General features: G+C 39.3%; 1 protein-coding gene across 3 annotated transcripts in view; it reads left to right on the top strand.

The window, feature by feature from the left end:
- itsn1 (intersectin 1 (SH3 domain protein)) overlaps positions 1-19970 on the top strand; it is a 104993-nt gene that overhangs the window by 59260 nt on the left and 25763 nt on the right. For all 3 annotated transcript variants that reach the window (XM_062059326.1, XM_062059324.1, XM_062059325.1), the window contains 9 exons: positions 1875-2119; positions 5357-5618; positions 5707-5852; positions 8706-8785; positions 8855-9027; positions 12481-12526; positions 13476-13597; positions 16466-16589; positions 16671-16865. In XM_062059326.1, coding sequence (XP_061915310.1) covers positions 1875-2119; positions 5357-5618; positions 5707-5852; positions 8706-8785; positions 8855-9027; positions 12481-12526; positions 13476-13597; positions 16466-16589; positions 16671-16865 — 1393 coding nt within the window. The remainder of the gene's footprint in view (positions 1-1874; positions 2120-5356; positions 5619-5706; positions 5853-8705; positions 8786-8854; positions 9028-12480; positions 12527-13475; positions 13598-16465; positions 16590-16670; positions 16866-19970) is intronic.

The following is a 19970-nucleotide window of genomic DNA, read 5'->3' as shown; positions in this document are numbered from 1 at the left end:
CTCTATACATTGCTAATGTGGTAAATGACTATTCTAGCTGCAAATGTCTGGTTTTTGGTGCAATATCTACATAGGTGTATAGAGGCCCATTTCCAGCAACTATCACTCCAGTGTTCTAATGGTACAATGTGTTTGCTCATTGGCTCAGAAGGCTAATTGATGATTAGAAAACCCTTGTGCAATCATGTTCACACATCTGAAAACAGTTTAGCTTGTTACAGAAGCTACAAAACTGACCTTCCTTTGAGCAGATTGAGTTTCTGGAGCATCACATTTGTGGGGTCAATTAAACGCTCAAAATGGCCAGAAAAAGACAACTTTCATCTGAAACTCGACAGTCTACTCTTGTTCTTAGAAATGAAGGCTATTCCACAAAATTGTTTGGGTGACCCCAAACTTTTGAACGGTAGTATATATATATAAACGAGTAAATAAATGAATTAAAAACATAAATAAGAAAGGTTCTCATAAGTAAATAGTAGAGCTTTAAAAAAAAAAAAATCTGAGTACCGGTATTCACACTCTTGAACTTGGATTAATCATAATTAATCACAGGTTATTATTTGTTTGCATAAATAACATTTGCTTCAAATACCCCAATGTTTGTTTACGAATGCAATTTTGTAGTCAGGATGGCATACAGCCAGGCATTAAAAGATAGGCCTAAAAATGTATATTCTAGTTTTCTTCAAAATAGCCACCCTTTGCTCTGATAACTGTTTTGCACACTTTTGGCATTCTCTCGATGAGCTTCAAGAGGTAGTCACCTGAAATGGTTTTCCAACAGTCTTGAAGGAGTTAGCTCATTGAGAGAATGCCAAGAGTGCATAACAATTATCAGAGCAAAGGGTGGCTATTTTGAAGAAACTTGAATATAAAACATGTTTTCAGTTATTTCACCTTTTTTTGTTAAGTACATAACTCCACATGTGTTCATTCATAGTATTGATGCCTTCAGTGACAATCTACAATGTAAATAGTCATGAAAATAAAGAAAACGCATTGAATTTGGAGAAGGTGTGTCCAAACTTTTGGCCTGTACTGTATGTATAGTCAATATATATATTTAAAAGTAACATGTATTCCTTCACTCCCTATTTCCGCAGTGTTGTGCATTGTTATGCACACAATATAAAAATTGCAAAGCAAATCACAATTTTGGAGAGAAAGATATAAATTAGGTTTTTTTCTCAAAATCCTGTAGCTCTACTCTGTTTGCTGTCAAAGTAGCGTTCATGCTGGCGGCGCCATCCTCACGTTCATGTTTCGCTTTGAGATGCTATTTTGAACTTGATGTGCGCCGATTATAAGAAAGAGTTTTATCTAAAGTTCCGTCAGAGTTTTTTTTGAAGGATGCAGAGCACATCGCTCAAACTGTCATCCCACTGGCGTGTGCGATGCGCACCACCTTCTGGCGGTCAAAACACCGTGATTCATCTTCATTCATTTATGAAGCCACGGTAAAAAAAAAAATCATATTAATCACATGTGATAACTCATTAACGTTGACAGCCCAAGTTTAGTAAGTTATGAGTCACATAATGAGATTAATAAGATTACCTCGTTAGTGACAAAACATTGGGGTCTTTTCAGTTGAAATTATGCAAACAATTCATTTACTATGATTCATTGTGATTGCACAAAATTCAAAAGTGTGATTAATCAAAGATCAGAGCAGGTTAAGCTCCATTACTTGACTGAAGTGACTCATTGTTACCTACACATTAATTGTCTGCATATAACACCTTTCAAAGTGTGACATTAACACCATGCAGGGGTTCAGCAGTACTGGCCAACGCTAGTGCAGCAACCTTGTGCAGTGACGTTAAAGTGCCTGTCATGTGACTGCTTAACGGTCTTCCCTGCCCCGATAGGTGGACGAGTCTCAGACGGGTGAGCCCGGTTGGCTGGGAGGAGAGCTCCGAGGGCGGACGGGGTGGTTCCCAGCAAATTACGCCGAGCGAATACCAGACAGCGAAGCGCCTATCAGCCTGCGTGCATCCGCCTCAGCGACTCCCACCTCCATCCAGCAGCCCATCAGCACGCCGCCCCCCGCGCCCGGACCGGCCTCGTCCTCCACGTCGTCCGCTAACAGTAACTGGGCCGACTTCAGCACCACGTCAGTCTTTCTGGCTTCACTGCATCATTGATATTTGGTGATTTAAAGCAGGGATGCGCAAATTTGGCCCATTGTGCCATTTTGTTTGACCCGCCAAAGGGTGGCTACCAAATGTAATACATATTCATACTGACCTCTTTCAAGCTGCACCATGGTGATGGCATGTCCGCAAGTCCCCACTGTAAAAGTCTGTTAACAGCTGGCAGCTCAGTCGCCAGAAGTATACTTTAAAATCATCAGTGCTACTATTTTTTTCCATTTACAGGACTGCACTGTAAAGTCGGAGAACGTAGAATTTACGGTAAAAATCAGTGATGGGCAGTAACAAGCTACATGTAGCGAAGCTAAGTAGTTTAGCTCCATTTCCCAGTAGCTGGGCGCTACACTGCAAAAAGTCAGTGTTCAAAAACAAGAAAAAAAATACAAAAATTAGGGATATTTTATTTGAACTACGCAAAATTATCTGCCAATAGAACAAGAAAATTTGGCTTGTCGAGACTTTCCAAAACAAGTAAAATTAGCTAACCTCAATGAACCCAAAAATACCTTAAAATTGCACTTTCCTTGGTAGAAAAAGAAAAGACCTTTTATGCTCAATATGTTGAAAAATATTCTTGATTTAAGTAAATGCTAGTGCCATTATCTTGACATATTGATATGCGCTTGGCATCATGATTTTTTTTTCATGCTTGAAGTAAGAAATTATTACGTTAAAAAAGTAGTTTTATACTTGAGAGTGTTAATGACACAGTTTTGCATCAGTTGATATTCTAATTTCAAGCATGTTTTACTCAATATAGGTCATAAAATCTCAGCAACAAGCTGTAATATCTTACTGAGATCATTTAGGACCAAAACCCTTAAAACAAGTAAAACACTTACATAAAATCTGCTTAGTGAGAAGAATTATCTTATCAGACAGAAAATAAGCAAATATCACCCTTATTTGAAATATTTAATCTTACTTAGATTTCAGTTTTTGCAGTGTAGCTAAGCTATTTTCTGATGACCTGGATGAATGAGAACATCCATCCATACATGCGGAGAAAGTCCATAATGATTGGTTGGTGTTCGCATGATGAGTCACAATTGGCTAAGAACATGATGGACTGGCCAATCAGAGGCAACATAAGGCGGGTCATCGAAACCAGGAAGCAAAATCATAACAGATACGCACTCATGTCACATGATGACAAGGGAGTCGGAGACAGAGGGACGCTTCAAGCTGACCACTCAAAAATAAATCAACATACTTGAAAATGGCAGAGGAATTCTCTCCCGCAGATTAGATTTTTCCTTTAATGATGAAGATGACGTGCAGGAAACTCACAATAATGCGTGTCCTTGGTTATATTTAGACAAATTTATGCGTTTACAGAAAACAATGCCCAAAACCTTAGTTGTTATTTGTTTACTCTGTAAACCAAAATCATAACTGCTCTTTTCATCGAAGACGTCCAACACAAATTTAGGAACACACATTAAAGTGAATTGAGTTCATGAAAAGTTTTACTGCACTTAGCCATTAGCAACTGTTCCCAAACAGCACACTAGTCAATTTTTTTTGTCAAGATATAGATAAATGCTGTTTTTTTTTTATGTAGGTAGAGTAAATGAATAACATTATAGGGGTGGCCCAAAGAAAAGGCAAATTAAAAATAAATACACACAGTGGGGTGCGGGGACCCCTAGTGGTAGTTGTAGGGTGTCCCAAGCTAAATGACAGATAGTTAATAGTACTATTTGTACACTCTCAGTTACATGAACATTGATATTATACATGTGGGCCTATAGATAGAAATGCCGTTAATTGTGAGTCCATAGCTTAATGCATGTCATACTGGAGTGTGTATATGTATATATATATATATATGTATATATATATATATATATATATATATATATATATATATATATATATATATACATATATATATATATATACACGGTATATATGCATACTTATGTGTGTATATGTATATATGTGTGTGTATATATATATATGTATATGTGTGTGTATATATGTATATGTGTGTATATACACTACCGTTCAAAAGTTTGGGGTCACCCAAACAATTTTGTGGAATAGCCTTCATTTCTAAGAACAAGAATAGACTGTCGAGTTTCAGATGAAAGTTCTCTTTTTCTGGCCATTTTGAGCGTTTAATTGACCCCACAAATGTCATGCTCCAGAAACTCAATCTGCTCAAAGGAAGGTCAGTTTTGCAGCTGCCGTAACGAGCTAAACTGTTTTCAGATGTGTAAACGTGATTGCACAAGGGTTTTCTAATCATCAATTAACCTTCTGAGCCAATGAGCAAACACATTGTACCATTAGAACACTTGAGTAATAGTTGCTGGAAATGGGTCTCTATACACCTATTTAGATATTGCACCAAAAACCAGACATTTGCAGCTAGAATAGTCATTTACCACATTAGCAATGTATAGAGTGTATTTCTTTAAAGTTAAGACTAGTTTAAAGTTATCTTCATTAAAAAGTACAGTGCTTTTCCTTAAAAAATAAGGACATTTCAATGTGACCCCAAACTTTTGAACGGTAGTGTATATATTTATTCAAGAGTTACTACTACATAATTTTGTGCTAATCATAACAGTAGTACTGTTTTTCAGTATATTAGTAATGTACTGTAACAAAAAATGGCCGTAGATTTTACAAAAAAAACCTGTCATCTTAGTCACTGGAATTTTAATGTAAAAACAGCAGTGGTACAGTTTTTCAATTTACAGTAATTTGGTGTAAAAACGACAGTACATTTCATGGTAAAATTCCAGTGACTGCGCTGCCAAATCTATAGATTTTTAAAATGTATTTTACAGGCCAACTAGTTGAATTTGAGACCCCTGCTTTACAGTAAAGATGTGAGTGTTTGATCTTCGCCCACGTCCTTTAAAGAAAACCTAAATACTTGGAAATTTAGCATCCTCCAAATGTCTAATGTAAGGTTTGAAAGCGATGGGATGAACTATGAAGGAGGAGCTGGTTGGAAATGGCAAAAATCTGACGAAAGTGCGTGAAAGATTTAAAAGCTACATGTTAACTGAATTAGGAACATGACTTATATACGGCGGTATGAGGCTAAATTCCTTACTGGCAGTGCTGTTGCATTGTAAAAAAAAAAAATGCGGCACATTTTCGCTTTGGCCCTTAGAGGCAAAATGTGTGGGCAACCCTGATCTAAAGAGACACTGTGATGTTTGATGTGTGTGTCTTAGCTGGCCCTCAAATACCAGCAGCCAGACAGAGAGCGAGGGATGGGACGCATGGCCAACCTCCTCAGCCACTCCAAATCCATCCCTGAGTGTACCTTCTGCACAGCTGCGGCAGCGCTCCGCCTTCACACCGGCCACCATGACGACAGGCTCCTCCCCATCCCCTGTGCTCGGACAGGGGGAGAAGGTGGAGGGTCTGCAGGCTCAGGCCTTGTACCCCTGGAGGGCCAAGAAGGACAACCACCTCAACTTCAACAAAAACGAGGTGAGAAAGATCCGACTTTTGCCTGCCACTCACGCGGACGGGGTTGAGTCGGGCGACTTTGGCTAGACGCCATTTTGTTGTCTCACAGATCATAACGGTGTTGGAGCAGCAGGACATGTGGTGGTTGGGGGAACTGCAGACTGGACAGAGAGGCTGGTTTCCCAAGAGCTACGTGAAGCTCATCTCCGCCACCTTGATGCCGCCGGTCGCTGTGTCAGCGCGCAGTAACAACAGGTAAAGGTCAAAGGTCATCAAATTTCTTTAAAAGAAACAATGTAAAATATGCCTTATAAAGTCTGTATGTTAGTGTATTTTTGTAGACTTTGAACTACGGCTGGGTGGATAAAACAATGTCAATATATATCGCTATAGGTACATAATCAAAACCAATTTCAAAAATGTGTTCAGTAAAACGTTTGATAAATATGTTTTTTGGTCGTAAAAAAAACGGAAGTTGCAAAGCAAGGTTGGTTGCATGAACAAAGGCACCCATGGTCTGGTAACCTAGCAAAACAGGAAGCATACTTGCCAACCCTCCCGTTTTTAGCGGGAGACTCTGTATTCAGCGCCTCTCCCGATAACCTCCCGGCAGAAATGTTCTCCCGACAAACTCCCGGTATTCAGCCGGAGCTGGAGGCCACGCCCCCTCCAGCTCAATGCGGACCTGAGAGTGGGGACAGCCTGTTCTCACGTCTGCTTTCCCACAATATAAACAACTTGCCTGCCCAATGACATCATAACATCTACGGCTTTTAGAGAGTAGAGTGCACAACTGCGCACACAACAAGGAGACGAAGCAGAAGAACGAGGAAGTTACAGACATGGCGACGCCGTCGACGAGCAAGATGAAGAAATACGCTTGCAAGTTCCAAAACGAATGGAAACAAGAATTTCAGTTCATCCAGGACAGTTCGAAAGGGAAGGGGTATGTAATTATGTTGCCTGTACATTTTGTAGAACAGACTTCTCCATTGAACACGGTGGCCGAGTCATGAACGGGGGAGAAGTTAAACAGGACAATACTGCCATCTACTGGATAGCCCCCGGAACACTGAAATTCAAGTATTTATTTTATTTATATGTATAATAAAATAAATATATATACATATATATATATATAGCTAGAATTCACTGAAACACTGAAAGTCAAATATTTCATACATACATACACATATATATATATATATATATATATATATATATATATATATATATATATATATATATATATATATATATATATATATATATATATATATGAAATACTTGAGTTGGTGAATTCTAGCTGTAAATATACTCCCCTATTAACCACGCCCGTAACCACGCCCCCTCCCCACCCCCGACCACGCCCCCCACCCCCACCTCCCTTGTATTGGGGGTCTCAAGGTTGGCAAGTATGACAGGAAGTGATCACTGATCAGTGGGAGTGACACGCTAACAGCCAATCAGGTAACAGTATCAGCTATAAAATTTGGTTGATTCTTTGCATGGAGTGAGAAGAGAAAGCCAAAATGAAGAAGTTGTGGATGAAAGAGGAAAAGTCACCTGGACTTTATGGCACTTTTTTGGCTTTTTAAAAAACGGACTGTAGGCCACTCACCTCTTTTCTTTTCAACCCTCGTCCGTTCCCTATTTGGGGATACGGAAACAACAGGTAGGAACGAGGGTGCAGGACTCTATGAATAAAGAAAAAAAACTTACAAAATATAACAAATGTGCTACTTTAAAACGTTTTTAATTTGGTCCAATATAATTCAAACACTGATTACTGCATAACATAAATGTATTTCCATACTGAAATAAGAATACCAGACCACATTAAATGTTACACAGCTATAACTTCCTGGCACTAAAGCTGCAGAAAATAGTTCTTCGCAGGTTTCTCTGTTTACATTTTCACACTATTTTCTTACACTTTATTAAGCATTCCTTACATATTTTGTATTTCTGCACTTTCATTTTAAGAGCTTATTGTTAGGTGTTTAATGTGATTTTACTATTTGTTTGACATTGTTTGAGTGTGTTTATTGCTTGTGTTGACATTTTCTTCCCTTTCTGCCTTGGCGCGTGTGCATACTTGCCAACCCTCCCGATTTTCCCGGGAGACTCCCGAATTTCAGTGCCCCACCCGAAAATCTCCCGGGGCAACCATTCTCCCGAATTTCTCCCGATTTCCACCCGGACAACAATATTGGGGGCGTGCCTTAAAGGCACTGCCTTTAGCGTCCTCTCTCACCTGAAAAAGAGACTATGTCTCCGTTATCCATAGGTTTATCTATAACCCATAAAGTAGGAAGGCACGGCGCTATTTCTCAGCGTGTGTTTACTCCAACCGGCACGTTAATACACTGATACACAACATCCGGATTCCCATAATGCATTGCTTCAAAACTACGGCAAGTAGTAATGTCCAAAAACATAACAGAGACGAAGCAGAAGAACGAAGAAGAGACATGGCGACGATGAGTAAGAAGAAGTACGCTTGCAAGTTCCAAAATGATTGGAAAAAATAATTTAAATTGATCCAGGACAGCTCGAAGGGGAAGGGGTATGCTGCCTGCAAATTTTGTAGATCAGACTTCTTTTCATCAGAATTTTTTTTCCAGAAAATTCCGGTCTCATCACAATGAAAACTGTCTGTGGTATGAAGCCTGCGTCGATGATTCTCCCATACTTCTGAGTGCCATTAATGTAGTGATTGCCAATAGTCCTTTATAAGTCCACAGCAAATCCCTCCTCCTTTCCAGACTGGTTAGTTGGTTTTGTATACCTATATTGAGTCAGAAAAATAGATATAACTTGGTGAATGGCAAGAAAAGAAACACTGACTAGGCATGTCCTGTGCAGAAAGTGCCTCCGCAACAATGCTGTGCCCTGCTTTTTGCCTGTAGGCGTGAAACGAAATGAATGACTGAATGAAGCGTTTGTACACAGAGGCATATTTGGCTCGGTCTAAAAGTTTGTGAACCAAAAAGTTTGTAAATCGAGATTCCAAAGTACTGGAAGCTACGTGACTATTTTGTTAAAGTTGATAAACACTCAACAAATGACATTAGATAATATTGTGGTGCTTTTTTTTTTTCTCAGTGAAACCACGTTGCCAGAAAGCCCCCCCAACGGAAAACGCCCATCCCCCACCTTGGTCAAGCCCACAGAGTCTGGGGAAGGTAACCTCCACATTGAAGCATCTGCATGATTTCAGTTGTGTCACCTGGTCCTCCTTTGTGTCTGCACAGAGTATGTCGCCATGTACACGTATGAGAGCAGCGAGCAGGGCGACCTGAGTTTTCAGCAGGGAGACGTCGTCATGGTGACCAGGAAGGAGGGAGACTGGTGGACGGGCATGGTCGCGGGCAAGACCGGAGTCTTCCCGTCCAACTACGTCAAACCGAGAGACTCGTCGTTAGAGGTGAGATGATCCTCAGAGGCTATTGATAGTCCACAGTGACACTTTTTGTCCATTCTGGACAAATTTGATTGACTGTTTATAGCAGGGGTGTCCAAAGGTTATGACCACATTGGGATAATAAAATTTGGCCAGGGGTCAAAAGCCGACTGCATCTAAAGCAGGGGTCACCAACCTTTTTGAAACCAAGAGCTACTTCTTGGGTACTGATTAGTGCGAAGGGCTACCAGTTTGATACACACTTAAATAAATTGCCAGAAATAGCCAATTTGCTCAATTTACCTTTAATTCTATGTTATTATTAATAATTAATGATATTTATCTTTGTGGAAACACTGATCATCTTAATGATTTCTCACAATAAATATATATAGGAACAGATAAATATCAATATGCAACACTTTATTTTTATATTTTCTCTAAGTGCACATTTTTCAAATTGAACATTTTCAAATGATCACTTCTAAGACAGTCTTGTGAAATCACAATATCCCATTTTAACTAGCTAGCCACTAACATTTTTTTAACAAATCATGAATTACTTTGCACCATGTTTGTACAAATAATAACTCATGTAAAATACAAAAGTCAACTCTCAAATTTTTAAATAAATCATGTCACACTTTGAACTGGACACCAAATCTGTTATCTGTTTCTTTGTTAGTTAGTTAGTGAAGACCAAGTCTTTAAAATATTTTCTTGGATTTTCAAATTCTATTTGAGTTTTGTCTCTCTTAGAATTAAAAATGTCGAGCAAAGCGAGACCAGTTTGCTAGTAAATAAATAAAATTTAAAAAATATAGGCAGCTCACTGGTAAGTGCTGCTATTTGAGCTATTTTTAGAACAGGCCAGCGGGCTACTCATCTGGTCCTTACAGGCTACCTGGTGCCCGCGGGCACCGCGTTGGTGACCCCTGATCTAAAGTAACTATATATAGTATGTGTGTGTGTGTGTGTGTGTACATATTATATTAATATAATGGATATTTCATTAATATAATTGGATATTAACAGTATGTGAAAGTTGGACTCCTACCTTGTTTACGTTCGTGACGACCGTCTTAAAGTTTTGTAATCAATCAGAAATTTCAAGCAGCTAAAATGCGGCAAACATGGATAAGTGTGGGGAGGGAGTTTTACATTGTTCTCAGCATGCACTCTAATGCAGGGGTCCCCAACCTTTTTTGCACCAGGGACCGGTTTAAATGTAGGCATTATTTTCACGGACTGGCCTTCCACGTGTGGCAGATAAATAAAGCAAATGAGTGCATGGAAAAATGAATACATGAAAAAACTCACCATGAAGTTGAATTAGTGGGAGCCCCTGGCCTTTTTCTTTTGCAAAAAAAGCTCTCCATAGACTTTTGGCTTTTACTCATTTTTGCTAGTAGTAGACTTTTTTGGCTTTAATATCTGATTGGTTATAGGTGATGTATCACATTAAAGAACAAGCGCATGAATATATAATAAAGCTATTAGTTCCAATAGATTTCTGTGGATTTCAATTTTCATTCTAAAAGTTATGTATTCATATTTTGTGCAATATTTCATAAGTAGATACACTGTTAGCTTTTTTTCGTCTTATTTTCCATGCGTGAATACATCTGTTATTGCTAACGACTTGTGTAATAGAACTATGTGAAATAATAGCAGCACTTTAACTTACTAAGCCAAAGGAGATGTGTATTTTCTTCCATCCATCCATTAATTTTCTACCGCTTGTCCCGTCCTTCATCACAATTATTATATGCAACAATTGAGCACTTCTCCATCTGCCTGATGCACTTTAACTACTATGGTCACTTTGTTCCTGATCTGCCCTGATCTTAGGTCATCAATCTGCCGCGGACTGCAGATGGAACCTAGCTTTTGGCTACGATTTGGCACCTTTGCATTTGATATGTTTATTAATGTGCGTTGTCCCATGTAACAAATATAGCAAATGGCGACTTCCTATCAGGAGTTTTATAACACATCTATATCTATGAACAAGCTAAGTGGTGTGTCTGGTGGGACTGGCGAAAGTTAAGTAGGAGAAAATGCGGTCTGTTATAAATTATTTAATGTCTGTGCGGCCTGGTAGCAAATGCGTCACAGAACAGTGCCGGTCCCCGGACCGGTGGTTGGGGACCACTGCTTTAATGGATTTAAATGGGTGTAACCTATAATTTTTTTATGGGGTTTGGACATTTTTCATAATATCCACAATGTTTAGTGAGCAGGTTGTGTCATATGTATTGACCTTTATAATAGTTGCATTTGACTAGAGAAGGTTGTTGTGTCATATAAGTAAAAGCTGTGCTGTTATTTCAAAGTACGTTCAAGGGTCATTGATCTGATTTACTGACGTTGTCCACAAGATGGCAGCAAATATGTAGCATTCAGAGACCACCTGGTATTTAAGTTACATTTGAAAGCACTCTGCAGTGCTTTGTAAAACTCATGACTAGGGATGTCCGATAATATCGCACTGCCGATATTATCGGCCGATAAATGCTTTAAAATGTAATATCGGAAATTATCGGTATCGGTCTCAAAAAGTCAAATTTATGACTAAAATGCCGCTGTACGGAGTGGTACACGGACGTAGGGAGAAGTACAGAGCGCCAATAAACCTTAAAGGCACTGCCTTTGCATGCCGGCCCAATCACATATTATCTATGGCTTTTCACACACACAAGTGAATGCAAAGCATACTTGGTCAACAGCCATACAGGTCACGCTGAGGGTAGCCATATAAACAACTTTAACACTGTTACAAATATGCGCCACACTGTGAACCCACACCAAACAAGAATGACAAACACATTTCGGGAGAACATCCGCACCGTAACACAACATAAACACAACAGAACAAATACTCAGAACCTATTGAAGCACTAACTCTTCCGGGACGCTACAATATACAACCCCCCACCTCAACCCCGCCACCCCCAACCCCACCCACCTCAACCTCCTCATGCTCTCTCAGGGAGAGCATGTCCCAAACTCCAAGCTGCTGTTTTGAGGCATGTTAAAAAAAATAATGCACTTTGTGACTTCAATAATAAATCTGGCAGTGCCATGTTGGCATTTTTTTCCATAACTTGAGTTGATTTATTTTGGAAAACCTTGTTACATTGTTTAATGCATCCAGCGGGGCATCACAACATTAGGCATAATAATGTGTTAATTCCACGACTGTATATATCGGTATCGATTGATATCGGAATCGGTAATTAAGAGTTGGACAATATCGGAATATCGGATATCGGCAAAAAAGCCATTATCGGACATCTCTACTCATGACCTCCCGCGGGTTTAATTGAAGAGGCTGGACCGCTGGTCGTAGTTTGGACACCTACTTCACAGTAATCAATTAAAAACGACACTTGTGTTTATTAAGTTGCTTTTTGTTGAGTAAAGATGCCCATAAATGCATTGAAGACTTTTATTTGACTTTGTTTGTGTCTCCAGTCTTTAGGACCAGCAGGGAAGACGGGCAGCCTAGGAAAGAAACCAGGTAAAGGCACACGTGCACATGCATGCGCTCAACATTGCACCCTCTAATGTGTTAAGGTGTGGCAACTTTTATTTTATTTTGTAGTAGCAACTTCCTTGTTCATTTACGGAGTCCAGTCAACTTCCTTTGTTTGCACTTGATCAAACTGCGCATGCAAGTGTCGTCGAGGCCACATAGGGGTCTGTGCGCGTTTATACTGGATTCTGATAAAGATCACATTTTACTTGCAGTCTAGACAATTATCTCGATTAAATGAGATTTTTTCAAAATCTGATTTGGGTCCACTTTGGCCTGCAGCCTAAATTTAGTCTTTGTCTCTGTGGGTGGAGGCGGGGCCGCACGCACACTGAACTTCAGCCTTGTTACTAAACTTGTAATGCCTCATTAGAAATGATCTGAATCAGCCCCAAAATCTAAATACTTGTTCCTTATCCCATTTCTGACATTTCCTGAAAGTTTCATCCGAACCATTTTGAGTCATTTTTAGTAATGTGGCTAACTAAGTAATTCTCTCTACAACACAACACGTCACACTGTCATTGCTCCGCAACCCAACAGCATACTTTGTATGCTACAACTCGCAACTTTTTTTGGTCCCATGAGGATTATTCTGCAGTGATACTGGATAAAAACGTAAAAGCACAGAGACTGAATCACCAACTTGTCTGATTCTTTGTTCGGGCACTCCGTTCCGCAGAATGATTCGCGGGAGAACGGACTGGTTTGTTACGTGCAATGTTTTGGTCGTACAATAGCTAAGACGGATTATGGAAACTGGGGCAAACTTTTGACAATCAAAAAACGATTCGGAAGAAAAGCGTGGCGTGTTTAATCGAGGTATCTCTGTGTATTAGTTACATTTGTATTTATATCACATTTTGTTTTAGTAGTCCAGTGACGTTGGTCCAAATATGACCATTTAATACTTGCTCCCCTGTCTCTTCATCAGAGATTGCCCAGGTCATCGCCCCCTACTGTGCGACAGGAGCCGAGCAGCTGACATTAGCGCCAGGCCAGCTCATCCTCATCAGGAAGAAGAACCCTGGGGGCTGGTGGGAGGGGGAACTTCAGGTACATTAGAACGCATTTAGCACCCTCCAAAAACGCACATATTCCGCATTTCTTTTTTCCATCTTTGAAAAATCAGTTAAATTTAAAGGTTAGAGGGCTGAAACTTGACCACATAGTTTTGGACAAATGTATCTTTAAAATGGCATCATGGCACTTTTTGCAAAGATATTCCAAATTAGAGATATTCATTTACTATACACTTAAGCCCTTTTGCCCGTCACCCATTAACTCCCATTGTAACACATATTTTTTAATATACTGAAATTCTGACATGACACAAATACTGAATGGATCTAAGCATCTCCTTTCCAAATACAAGGACAATTTGTCCTGGGTGTAATTGCACTTCTCAACCTCCACTTAATGAGAGAGACTTATTATTCACATGCAGTGTTTTTGCATAAGTGTTCTTTCAAATTGAACGACTTAAATGCAATAAACAATGATCGTGGTGGGTTGTTATTGCTACACAAAGGTGTGTAAAAGTGGTTTTGAAGACAATTTGTGTCCATTGTCAGTGCGTGTATGTGCAATTGTGCCACAAAATCCCTAGATTGCGACAGAGTATGTGGTTATGTAACTTCAAGTGGTGGCGTCTTCAATGTTATTTACGTTAAAACAAACGTTAAAAAGTAGGTGCAAATACCTTCCAGCCATCTATTTTCTACCGCCTGTCCTTCCCGGGGTAGCCCATCCCAGCTGCACTTAGGGGGAAGGCGTTTACACCCTGGGCGAGTCGCCGCCACCTCACCGCAGGGCCAACACAGGCAGACAAGCAATTACACTCACATTCACACACTGGGGACCATTTGGTGTTGGTACCTGTACAGAACCCTTTCAGTCCCAGGGAGAACGTGCAAACTACACACAGAAAGACTTTGAGCCCGGCAATCGAACCGCTGTGACGCTTGAGCGCTAACCCCTGCTTCATCGTGCAACCCCATGCCGAAACCTAATCTCAAATATTCCACTTTAAAACAATTTTTTGGAAAACATGGCGTATTTTGTGTTTTTCTCGTAATGAATTTAAAAAAAAAATGTATGTACCGGTATATATTTTATTTATGTATTATTTATTTTAAAAAATATATATAATTTTTTAAAATTATATATATATATATATATATATACATTTTAATATGTTTTACAAAAACATAATACAACTTAAAAGACATAAACAACTTAATATTTATGGATACGGCTGAAGCTGCTGAAAGATTTGTAGCGTTAAAGTTTAATAATAAATCATACACGACTTTGAACACTATTAGAAAAAATAGTATTCATAATAGTAGTCATTAATTCAAAAATAATAATGCACCAAAATCACTGTTATAAATTATTAAATTAATATGGGCTGTAATTACCTCATCTTAAGTATTCCAACTAATTTTGGGGAAATATTGCGTATTTTGGAATTTTCCGAAAAATAACAGTGTTTTTTATTTTTTATTTTACAAGGAGCATTAAACAATGAAAAAATAATAAAACTATATAAAAAATGTTGTAACTATAGATAGGTCTGAAACTGTTGAAAATAATTTAAAGCGTTGAAAGTTTAAAACAAAATAATATGTGACCAACTTACAACCTTTCAGCTAAGTAGGGATAGTGTGAGTTTTTAGAAACAACACTCATGTTCCAAAAATAATTAGTAATCAAAATCAGTGTTTTTATGAATATTGACCTATTAAAGGCTGTTATTACCTCATTTAAAGTATTCTCTTTGCAACTCATTTTTGGAAAATATTGCATATTTTGTGATTTTCCCAAAAATAATATTTATTTATTTATTTTTTCAAAAAGTGCATAAAACATTGAAAAAAACATTACAACATTATAAAAACGTTATATCTATAGATAGGTCTGAAACTGTTGAGTACATTTAAAGCGTTTAAAACAAAATAATATTTGACTCATATATAACACTTTTTTGAGTGTGTCTGTTTTTCGGCTAAGTAGGGATATCGTGAGTTTTTGGAAAAAACTGTCATTGTTCCCAAAATATTAATGCATCAAAATCAGTATTATGACATATTGACCTATTAAAGGCTGTAATTACATCATCTAAAATACTCCACTTTGCTACTTCTTTTTTGAAATTATGCATATTTTGTGTTTTTGCAATCATAAAAAAATTGTTTTTTTTCAAAAAGAGCATAACATAAATAAATACAAACATTATATCTATGGATAGGCCTGAAACTGTTGAAGAATTTTAAGCGTTAAAAGTTTCAAGAAAAAAAAAAGTATGGCTTATGTCAGGTTCAAACACTGATGACATCTATTAAACAGACAAAGAAGCAAGGAATAACAGAGACAGAATTAAATTTAGCTCATTGAGGGGAAACGTCTGGGCTGTACTCTTTGCACAGTCTTCCGCCACGCTCTGATGAAAGATTGTACGCCTCCTCTTTTATTTGGACTTTCCCTGATTACATGGCAACAGCTGTTTCTAAAGGAAGGGGGCCGTAAACAGCCGTGGCCTTTGGTTACAAAACAGTTCAAAGAAAAGGTGCCTGGAGATCTCGGGTCAAGACAAAATCTTCCTGTGGATTACAATACATCAAAGAAACCGACACCTTCATGTCGCTTCCCATCCTACACAGTGGAGTTTTACAAGCCTTTTGATTGGTAAGATCAAAGACAGCTTTTGTCTGCTCACCGGGAACTCATTGAAACACAAAGTTTTGTGATAACTTAGATACAATTATTCTGACAGCTTACTTAACACTTTTTTGAGCACGTCCGTTTTTCGTCGCTTAGCCGTCTTGGCGTAGTTTTGAATCAGTTCGACCAAAGGGTTAAAGACGCCATGAAGCTGTTTGTTGTGCACCCTGATGACGTGCTGTGCTCTGATTGGTCCAGGCCCGGGGCAAAAAGCGCCAAATTGGCTGGTTTCCCGCTAATTACGTCAAGCTGCTCAGTCCCAGCACCAGCAAGACCACGCCCACTGAGCCCACCCCGCCTAAACTGGCCCCTGCCAGCACAGGTGCTCACCCACCCACGCACACACACACACGTATTACTGTATGGGGAGGAGTGTAAATCGTGCGGCACGCTCTTTGCGCAGCTGTGTGCCAGGTGATCGGCATGTACGACTACGTGGCTCAGAATGACGACGAGCTGGCCTTCCAGAAGGGTCAGGTGATCACCGTGCTCAGCAAGGACGACTGCGATTGGTGGAAAGGAGAGCTCAACGGCCGGGAGGGTCTGTTTCCGAGCAACTACGTCAAGCTCACGACGGACACGGACCCCAGCACGCAGTGTGAGTGCACACACACACACACATACACACACACACACACACACACACAGTGTCACATGTTGCGTGTGTCACAAACTGAAACGTCTTCTTGGTGTGATACAAAGTTGTCTTACAAGTACACAACACACACTCACACACACCACAGTCAGCTGTCCCTCTCTCCTCATTTGACCCCGGGTTACTTTGACCTCTGACCTCGACTCTCTGGGTCTCTTTAATAACATCTTCAGACACACACACACACACACACACACACACACACACACACACACACACACACACACACACACACACACACACCATGTCTTTGAGTGTTTACATGATGTGTGTGTTCCTGCATGTGTTTCTTTATTAGCATTGGTGTTTTCTCTCTCCCTGCACGCGCCCTGGCATGATCCACCCTAGATGTAGAGTTTCTAGAGCAGTTCTCCAACCTGGTGTGTTGTAAATCATTCTTTAAGTGACATTTCATTAGTGGTGTCAAAAGTATCGTTACTTCAATCAATACCAAGTCCATACCGACACGCACAAAATACATCAATACCTGCTTTTTTCAGTATCGTCTGTACCGAACGCTACAACTAGAGATGGCTTTTTTGCCGATATCCCGATATTGTCCAACTCTTAATTACCGATTCCGATATCAACCGATATATACAGTCGTGGAATTAACACATTATTATGCGGGTTTGGTGGTAGCGGGGGTGTATATTGTAGCGTCCCGGAAGAGTTAGTGCTGCAAGGGGTTCTGGGTATTTGTTCTGTTGTGTTTATGTTGTGTTACGGTGCAGATGTTCTCCCGAAATGTGTTTGTCATTCTTGTTTGGTGTGGGTTCAGAGTGTGCTGCATATTTGTAACAGTGTTAAAGTTGTTTATATGTCCACCCTCAGTGTGACCAGTATGGCTGTTGACCAATAATGCCTTGCATTCACTTATGTGTGTGTAAAAGCCGCATATATTATGTTACTGGGCCGGCACGCTGTTTGTATGTAGGAAAAGCGGACGTGACGACAGGTTGTAGAGGACGCTAGAGGCAGTGCCTTTAAGGCACGCCCCCAATATTGTTGTCCGGGTGGAAATCGGGAGAAATTCGGGACAATGGTTGCCCCTTGAGATTTTCGGGAGGGGCACTGAAATTCGGGAGTCTCCCGGGAAAATCGGGATGGTAGGCAAGTATGCCCTACGTTCGTGTTTTACCGGATATGTACCGCTCCGTACAGCGGCGTTTTAAAAAGTCATTAGTTTAACTTTTTTAAACCGATACCGATAATTTCCGGTATTACATTTTAAAGCATTTATCGGCCGATATTATCGGACATCTCTATCTACAACACTTTTTCCTCAAGTCTTGCTGCTTGTCTGAAAAAAAAAATGATCCAGTGTTTCCAAATATTGAATTATTTATCGAAGCCTGTTGCCGATTTGGCCCCCTCAGAGAAACTGCACTTTTTTGGTGAATTTTGTCTATGGTTCACAATCATTATGAGACACTAGTGGTTAGAGTGTCCGTCCTGAGATCGGTAGGTTGTGAGTTCAAACCCCGGCCGAGTCACACCAAAGACTATAAAAATGGGACCCATTACCTCCCTGCTTGGCACTCAGCACCAAGGGTTGGAATTGGGGGTTAAATCACCAAAAATGATTCCCGGGCGCGGCCACCGCTGCTGCCCACTGCTCCCCTCACCTCCCAGGGGGTGATCAAAGGTGATGGGTCAAATGCAGAGAATAATTTCGCCACACCTAGTGTGTGTGTGACAATCATTGGTACTTTAACTTTAACAAGAAGACAAAAGGATTCGTTTTTTGCATTCTAACATGTAAAAATGGGCTCGTTGTAGGTGGCGAGCAATGCAGCTAATGTTAGCAATCAATTCTACCTCTAAATCACTTTAAAAATGTATTTAAAAAATGTCAACAATACTTCATTTACATTCTGTAACCTGTATAATAACCAAGCTGTAGCAACATTATTGTAAGAGTGAACACTGAGGAACTATTTTTCTACTAACACATCGGCGTGCTCCGGTATTAGCCATAAAAGCTAGCAACAAAATGAGATAAGCTAGCAACTGCGTCAGCACGAAATGCGTTTGAGTTTATAATGCACAACACTGTGATAAGACACCAATTTGTAACGTGTGAAAAACATGTACAATCATATTACAGTATCTGTAAAGTATTATTTCATGTTTTGTTTGTACACAGCTAGCCAGACAGCGTATGTACTGTAGTTGTACTAACACGCATGACGTGCTGCGTGTATCATGATCAATATAAAGTGTGACTCACTCGATGGACAGCTGTCTGTTTGGTCCAGCTGGCCAGGGACGTTTTTTCTCCGGTTTATTTGGGTAAGCACTCCATTTATGTTGAAATAGCATGGCTTTAAATTCCCCGTTTATATCGTCAAAGTCACGCCAAACTCACTCTCTCGGCTTCTGTCTGCTCCAACATCTCACTCTTCCTTCGTACTCGCTTCTAGAAGCAGCAATTCATCCTCAGTATATTCAGCTTCAAAAATGTAAGGTCGTGAATTGTAATTTGTGCAAAAATAGTCGTCTTCGTTGTTTGATACCAAGTCTGCCACGATTAGAAGACTCTCGCGTTTGTTTCCAGAGGCAGGACACAAATTTGTAGCCGGAAGTCGGAAGCACATTGCTATGGAAACGGAAATAAATGCGGCGAGGAATTACTTCCAGCATTGATTAAATGAACAAAATACGGTAAATATTGTACATATTATACATTATTATTGCATTATTATGAAGGTGTCTGTTACTACATTATATATGTACTTGCAGTGTGTATATTGTACATATTACATCTTTTTATGAAGGTGTCTGTTACTACATTATATGTATATACTTGCAGTGTGTATATCGTACATATAACATATTATTATGAAGGTGTCTGTTACTACATTATATATATATATACTTGCAGTGTGTATATTGTACATATTACATATTATTATGAAGGTGTCCGTTACTACATTATATATATATATATATATATATATATATATATATATATATATATATATATATATATATATATATATATATATATATATATACATATATATATATATATATATATATATA

Source organism: Entelurus aequoreus, linkage group LG09 (assembly GCF_033978785.1).
Source record: "Entelurus aequoreus isolate RoL-2023_Sb linkage group LG09, RoL_Eaeq_v1.1, whole genome shotgun sequence".
Taxonomy (NCBI): Eukaryota; Metazoa; Chordata; class Actinopteri; order Syngnathiformes; family Syngnathidae; genus Entelurus; species Entelurus aequoreus.
This window is presented reverse-complemented; position numbering and strand designations above follow the sequence as displayed.